At 37.9% G+C, this 8109-nt stretch overlaps 1 protein-coding gene across 1 annotated transcript; it reads right to left on the bottom strand.

Annotated features, from left to right (window-relative positions):
- Nucleotides 1-6078, bottom strand: arrdc3b (arrestin domain containing 3b). Its single transcript, XM_079600329.1, has 8 exons — nt 5506-6078; nt 3431-3512; nt 3200-3347; nt 2999-3101; nt 2655-2911; nt 2420-2570; nt 1830-1972; nt 1-1740 (listed from the first exon to the last, which is right to left on the bottom strand). Exons 1-8 carry the CDS (start codon nt 5783-5785, stop codon nt 1672-1674), a joined length of 1233 nt encoding a protein of 410 aa, XP_079456455.1. The 5' UTR covers nt 5786-6078; the 3' UTR covers nt 1-1671.
- Nucleotides 6079-8109: the final 2031 nt, after the last annotated feature.

Raw genomic sequence — 8109 nt, 5'->3', positions numbered from 1 at the left:
TTTTTTTTGTAGAAAATGGCATATTTATTTCAACAGATTGGAGCAAAAACAGACAAACAAACATGTTTTTTGCTGTGACATAATATACACCACCTACAAAATGGTACAAAAGTTAGAAACAAGCCAAGAATACAAAATTATGTGGAAACACGCTGAAAACACGCAGCGGATATTGCACTGTTCGTCTTAGGAGTAGCTTAATACCCATTTCAAAATTTGCACCGATCAACCCTGAAATGAAAAAAAAAAATGGAAGCCAGTTTAATTAGCTCTGGACCTGCCTGACTGAAGAGCAATGTTGCTTCCTGTATGCAGTATACATTACATGTTCAGTCTCTATGAGGGTTATTTAATTCCCTGGAAGTGCATGTTTGAGAATGTTCTTGTAGTATCTAAAATAAAAAAACTAAACAATTTTTACCACGACCCACAGTGAATAAAGCACAAACATAAAAGTAAGGATGCATACAGTTCACAAGAAGTACATAGTCCCTTTTGTAACAGGTAAATGTCAGCACAGCGCACATTTACAGTGAAAAACAAACAAACATGGTTTTGTGCCAAGGCCACAATGATTGTTTCATTAGTCCGAACGCATAACTAGTGATTCTAGTTTGTCTGTTAACAGCACATTTATGTAAACAAACATACCTAAATCACATGTAAACGTCAGAGCATATGTTTTGTTGTGCATCCTATTAGCAAAGCTTCGGTATACACTTTGAATGCAATCAATGAAAAGTGCTAATAGTCGTTAAACAAAGGCCTACGCCAACAGGCCACAGTCAGTTGAGTACAACAACAAAAAAAGAATATGTCGAGAGTCTAGTTAGCTTTTAATTGTACAAACAGTGCGAAGCTCAACCAAAGGTTGCAGTTGCAGAGTGCAGTTTTCTGTGTATTTCATAACAGCGAGAGCAGGAGGACTTATTCCAGAATGTCTTGCATCTCGATGAGTGTCCTCCTTGCTCGCTGTCAATGGTCTCTTTTTCTTTCACCACTTGAATCAGTGCCAAGTGCTTTTTGATGCTCTCGCAGTTTCTTTCGAGCAAAAAGGCAACGTGGCAAGTCAGAATCCCACTCATCATATCTTTGAAGCCGGTCTTGTTGTATCCACATCTACAGTTTCCAACATTCTCAAAATATTTCAAGAAAATCGATGTGGTAAAGCCACTTCTTCTAAATCAAAAAACGACAAACAATTGACAAAAAGAAAGTCTGTCGTTGTTCAGTTGGAGTGGTTGTGGGATGGGTTATTTGTTGCTTTTAGTACAATGATCACCGGTAAATCTTCAAGAAGAATCGGTCTAATCATTTAAATAATTGAAGAATCACATCCAAAACAAAGTTGGAGACATTTAAACACAGTTCTCACACTTAGTGGAGTTGTGTTTAGTCCATCTTAGTGTCAAGGGCACAGTTTAACTCCGACAAATCCTGTCTGTACTCTTTTCACTAATGATGGAAGGGGAAGGGAATCACTCAAGAACTTCAGCAGCTTTTACGTGCCACTGAGCTGGACTCGACCTGGATTGGGAGTGTCTCCTGGAGGATATCCATCTGCGTCACCAAGATAGCCGCTCGTGCCTCCTTATGGAGAAAGAACAAACCCCAGTTGAGGTTGTAGAGATAAGAGATCCCTGACAGCACTGGTCAGGTGTGGTCACTCTTTCAGCGGGATGGACAGGTATCTGGTCTCCGGTCCATAGATCCGCACACCTGATCAGGATTGGGATCAACCTATCAAGGGAGAATCGCAAGGTTTAAGGATACAAGAACTCAAATGCATTAGAAAAATACAAACTACAAGGTCAGGGAACTCAACACACCTCGGAATACAGGGGCGGAGGCTGGAAGCGGAACTCATGAATGTAAGCGTAAAGTGGTCCTTCAATCTCATCTCTCACAGCTGGGAGCTCCAAGTTGTTCTGTCGAACCTCATCAGTGATGATTTCAGAGTAGCTTGGTGGAGCTGGAAGAGTTGAGGGCAAAGTCAACATTAGACCAAAATTAGACTTCTAAACTGATTGTTGTGAAAGTATCTTGGGCATCTTAAGCAGTGGGGCTCAATGCTACTCCTTGAAATAACTTTTGGATTTAATAGAGATAGCTTGTTGGTGCAGGTTTGGAAGTAAACTGAGAAATACTGTGGTCATCAAGGAGCAGGACTGAGTACCCATGATCTAAAGCAGGGCTGGGCAACTCTGGCTTTCGAAATCCACTTTCCTGTAGAGTTTAGCTCCAATTGTGATCAAAATCACCTGCCTGTAAATTTCTAGTAATCCTGAAAACCTCTATAAGCTTGATCAGTTGTGTTAGAGTTGGTGCTAAGATCAGCAGGAAAGTGGATCTAGAAGGCCAAAGTTTCCCACTCATGATCTAAAATGTTGAGATGACATGTTTAGGATTTGTGCCATACCTTCAGGTCTCTCGGGCAATCCCAACCAGCTCATGCTGCACTGACTGCTGACGGAAGAGGTTCGGCTGCCGAAGGAGTGGAGGGGAATGGTGCCGATTACTAGGGGCAGGTTTAGGGTCAGGTTTACGGCTCGAGGGATGTCCACATACACCTGTCGAGAATCAAAAGGTTAGCTGCATGGCAGGTATCAGCGACCAATCTACCTTCTTGTGAATCAAAAGGATTGTGAACTCACCATGAGCGAATACTCCACATGGATGATGCTGCAGTCCAGAATGGAAGGCGATATGGGTGGGATCTTCAGCATCTTGCCGTCCCAAGTCTCAGTCTTGCCGGAGGGTAGAGGATCTCCACGGAGGTTAGCTACGAGCTGTTTGATCTCCTTGATCTTCCCTTTGGCAAAGAAGGTCTGGGTTTGGTAGATGGCTGCCTTTGGCACAACCACACGGGAAGAGCAGTTTTCAATCTCTGCGTAGATCTGAATGGACTCTCCTGCAAAGAAACCCAACCAAATTCACTCAATCTGAACAAATATCACTAAAATAGGGGCTGAACCAAAAAGCAGGTTTATCATCTCACCAGGAGTGTAGCCCTTCCTCTCGATTTTGGCACTTAGTGATACGGGCCCTGAGGTGCAGAACCAGCAGCAAAGCGTTTTGTCCTTTGTGCCAGCCTGAGGAGACTATGAATGAAACAAGGACAATATATGAGCCTCTCTCAACTCAAGCAAATGTTCAGTTTTACACTATGGTGATTAGGCTTCAAATGCTTTTCTCTTACCAGTAACAATGGAGTGTTGATGTCAATGTGCTCGAAGACGGTGAACTCCTTCTTGGTTTTCATGGGCAGGAGCCATGGCCTATGAAGCTCCGCCTTCACCCAGTACCGTACGCTGCCGTGTTTGCCTTCAAAGGATGTCGCCAAAGGCCTGGAAAGAGCCATGAAAAAATAATGTAAGCGTTTCGGTCAATACATTATATATGTGTATATTCAGTCAGGAGAGTTACTTACGTCTGGGGCAGTTCAAGGCTGAAGGGAAACTCATGTCGCCCTGAGTGAAGAATGGTGAAGCCTTCGTCGCATATGTCATCATCTAAAAGAAAGGAGAATAAAATTCGATATACCAATATACCATACCTGCAATATTCCTCAAGTCCCCTAAACACAAGACAAAGACAGAGATACGACCAACATTGTCTCAGTGCTTCATAAGAACAAAAGATTATAAAATATATTTTTTGGTCAAATCAATGTCAGCATATGAATAGAATTTTTTTCAAAAACATTTTAAAAGTGGAAATACAACAGCAAACAGTTCATAATAATTTGAAATTGTTATGTTTTTTATACATTTCAAAAGAAAAAGGTTTGCCCTTGTCACATCACTAAACCCAAAATATATTAAGTTAAAAACAAAATAACTAGTTTAAAATGTAATGTGTATGGCATAAAAAATGAATGGAATATATGAATATTTATTCTCATAGATACTAATTTTAATAACATCCATTGTCTTCAATGTATAATAATAATAATAATAATATGTATTACTATATAGTTTTTGTTTATTTCCGAGTCAGCAGTTCCACAGACTGATGTAAATAATTATGGCCCTAAATAACACCAGGAATCATATCATAACATGTTGAAGATATACATGTTATATCATTCATAGTTTTCATTCATTCTATTATATTTTAATATGCATTTGTTGCCTCTGTTCTTTTTATTGCCATCTCAGCAGTTCCACTGCCTGCTTTAAATAACTATGAGCCTGTCACTGAAGGCAGCCAAGAGCTAGAGAGGACCGGACAGAACCGGCGCGAGCAGCCTCTCTCTCAGCCGGATTTCCTCATGCATATATTACTAGGCACCACCCGATTGGCTGAACCAGAGTGTTTTTGTATAAAATACGCCCCCATAAGGAAGCCACATGTGTACTGCAGCGTGGTGGTTTAGGTGTGTAAGGTTTAGGAAAATGAAAGACACGTTAAAAAAAAAAAAAACTCAAGACAATAACAATTAAATGTTTACTTATTTTATTAATGGAAAAGACTTCATTACATAAACGGTATATTTACTTTAATAGTTGTTACAGAGTATATTTGATTCAGTATGACAAAGTACAAAGAACATACCTCAAAATATTACATTCGCAGAATATAAACACATAATATGACATTTATGCTGACCATATTTTACAGTTTACACTCATACTAAACACTGGCATAGGAAGTGAGTTAATATGTCTATACAGTTGCTGTTACAGTTAAAAAATTACTTGGCCAGAATACTTTTAACAAAAATATTACATTTCAAACGAACTTTCAATCAGTCCTGCATCGTTGCGAATAAGTTGCGTCGCAGTCTTGACACTTCTGCAAAGATATGATATCACCGGGGGCACACGAGCACTTCCACCAATCAGCGAAAAGGTAGGATTGACCTCCACCAATCAGCGAGCAGAGGCTCGGTCCGCACAACCCCCCCTTTCCACCAGTTTCTGAACAGGTTTAAACCGCTTCTAACAAAGGCTACAAACTTACTAGAATCGTCTATGAAAGAAACTGTAACGTGTAATTAAAAAAACGCAAGTCACCATATGACTACAAGGTAACTGTCGACATAAAAATCGTTTATTGTCGATATTGAAGTAAAATATTAAAAGTAAAAGATGAACAGAGGTTGTTTTGGACAGAAGGGCATGTTGTTTATAAGCTCTCGTGCTTTAACAAACAACTACATTTAAGCATTCATATTGTTGGAATACTTTTAAAAGAATTCAATAAATGACTCAGGATGTTTGTTTTTAAATGTATTCCTAATATTACTGAAATAAACTATTTTAAGAGCAATGAAGACACTTACACCAAGCATCATCACCCTAGGCTATTTGTTTTTAAAGAAATGTTATAGTTCTCATTTTAGTTTCTACCTATGCCAATGGATCAACATGTACACGGAGTAAAAACTGATATGTATATGGACAGAACTGACAAGCAAGCAAACAAAAGACACTATGTAAGGAGCATTTCTCATTCAGACCCTTTCATGAATGTAAGGTGCTTAAATAAAATGCTCCTTACCTCGATCATGTCCAATAAGGACGTCTCTGTGGTTTAAATACTCCACTTCTTCAGTGAAATTCTGTGTGTAGGCAGTGTTGGATCCAGCATTGCGCGATTCAGTCCAGCGAACTTTCGCCAGTCCCTTGGCGTGAATGTTCAAAGATTTCACGCGAATTTCTCCTGTGACTTCAATGATCACCCGACCTGACACAAAGTCCCCACTGGCAAAGACAGGGACATTACTGTCATTGAGACACTCGTAGCTGACAAAGAAGTTTTTCACCTTTCCGAGCACCATGGTGGAAATGTTACTAAGCTGTAAGATAGCTATGTAAAATAAAAGATTGAATCATCTGTCAGATGGTTTCATCAATCATTTAAGTTTTTTTTTTGCCGTGCAGAGATGCTGCAGGCAGGTTCAGTGCTATAGTTGCCTGTCATTCATTGAGTTTTGTTGTAACTGCATGCGAAGATGCAGCTGTGTCTCTGCGCTCTGCCTCCGACTCTGCTTTAATACCTCCGTTTGGTGGAAAAACAACCAGACTGCGCATGCGCAATCGATAAGGCTGCCTACTGCTGCTCTCTTCTTCCGCCTTCATGCTGCCTGTGCTTTTTTTATCCCCAAAACCCCCCTTTAGTGTTTGAAGATTAACTATGCTTTTGTTTATTGTACTTAATATACTATTGTTTGTTTTATACACATGAACCTATTTAAGCATGTCTATTCACAGATATACGAGTGGAGATGTTATGTGTGTAGGCCTAGGCTATATTTCATATGCATATAATTTTTTCCAATTTGAGTTCAATAAGAAAAAAAATGCTGTCCGTGCTTGAGTCTCTGTTGTATTTAGAAGTAGCCTGTCTTCAACTGACTTGCTTGCTCATCCAAAGTGTTTTACTGATGAACAAGTGACTCCTAGTAGGCCTAAATACATTATGATGGTATCAAAAAGCCTAATGTTGGTATGAAGAAAAGACTTACTGGACAAAAGAAACTGGACGCAAATAGTAGGAAATCGGCTTCCAACTCCAAATGTACGATTGTTTGAGTTTTTGACATTGCAGGTGAAACTTTCTTAAATCAAATGTAAATGTACTCAGTCACAGATTCGGCTGTATAGAAATAAATGTTATACTGGTATAATAAGGTTTAGATAAATTTGATTTGGATGTTTTGTTTTCAACCATTGATGGCTGTATTGATAGGCCATGTCATAGCTATGTTAAAGGTATAGGATTAAAGGAAATTACATTTCTGTCATCATTTACTCACCCCCAAGTTGTTCCACACCTGTACGAGTTTCTTTCTGCTAAATAGAAAAGAAGATATTTTGAGGGTGAATATATTATGACATCATTTTTGGGCGAACTATACCTTTAAATCTCTTCCCTTCAAGTATGAGCTTTCATAGTTTTCTCCCATTGCTCTTCACTGCCATCTGCCTGTTAAAGAGGACTATTGTATATGATCATTCCTAAATGCCATATACTTTTTTTAAATGTATATCTACAGTCAGGAAATAAATTTTGCTTCAGGCTTTGACAGAACAGAATAAATCTTATATAGGCTACTTTAATATTTGTATATTGTATACTGTACAAGTACTATGCAAATACAATGCGGAGGGAAAAAAAATATTGAGGCTATATTATGTAAATCAACTTCTTTAGTTTTATTTTTGTTATTAAATGTGTAAGTGGACTTACCATACAGACACAAAATACTACAAAATACTTTAACTAAATAAAACAAAAACAAGTACCTGACACGACCAGTGTTGAATTAGCTCCTTTTTTTATGTACTTTTGTCATTTTTTACAATAAAAAAAAAACAATAGCTTTAATTTGTTTTTATTTCAGTTTTAGAACTTGTATGTTACTTCAACTTAAATGTATTAATTTCGGTTAGTTGCAGACAGGGGAGGAAAGTTAGGGTGTTTCTGAGGGCCCACACACTTTTGGGGCCCCCAGAGATCGATTTGATTAATGGAATGGGTGCGGTGGGGGGGGGTCAACCTCATATTCATTCATAGGGCCTAAAATTGTTTGCATTTCTTGTTGTTTGCAATTCTAATTTTCTAATATTCTAATATCTAATATTTCTATTTTTGATTTACTAAAAATGAATAGTTTAAGTTAACAATAACAACAACAGACAAGACATTTCCAGCAGTGTCTGCAGCTGTACTTTATCTAAAAACATTTTAAACATTTCTATAACTCTTGTAAGCATTTTTCATGCATACATGTTTTATGATCTCCTATTTATAGGCCTATCTATATGGAATTGTCTTTTGTCACTGCAGACTAACTGCACATAAATAAAAAAGTTTAAAAATGGTGAAAACCTTAAAATACATTTAAGTATAATTAAAATATATTTGATATATATATTTATTAAAATATATACACAACTTGAACATGAAACTTGCATTAAAAATCCATTTTATTTGTCAAACACTCAACAGCAGATGGCAGCATAGCTCTATTTAAATTCACGAACTTGGATCAATTATTTTAAAGTACCATCATACACTCAAGCCCAACTGATACACACATGATAAAAATAATGATACACTTTTTCCCAGCTATGGTCCATGTCTGGACTCAACATATGG

Source organism: Phoxinus phoxinus, assembly GCF_949152265.1.
Source record: "Phoxinus phoxinus genome assembly, chromosome: 23".
In the NCBI taxonomy this organism is placed as follows: domain Eukaryota; kingdom Metazoa; phylum Chordata; class Actinopteri; order Cypriniformes; family Leuciscidae; genus Phoxinus; species Phoxinus phoxinus.
The sequence above is the reverse complement of the archived record's forward strand: the minus strand, read 5'-3'. Positions and strand labels throughout refer to the sequence as shown.

Coding starts and splice junctions, on each gene's coding strand:
- arrdc3b (XM_079600329.1), bottom strand. CDS start 5,785: ATGGTGCTCGGAAAGGTGAAAAACTTCTTTGTCAGCTACGAGTGTCTC. Junction 3,102..3,199: donor TCAACACTCCATTGTTACTG/GTAAGAGAAAAG, acceptor TTTCATTCATAG/TCTCCTCAGGCTGGCACAAA. Junction 1,973..2,419: donor ATTGCCCGAGAGACCTGAAG/GTATGGCACAAA, acceptor CAACTCTTCCAG/CTCCACCAAGCTACTCTGAA.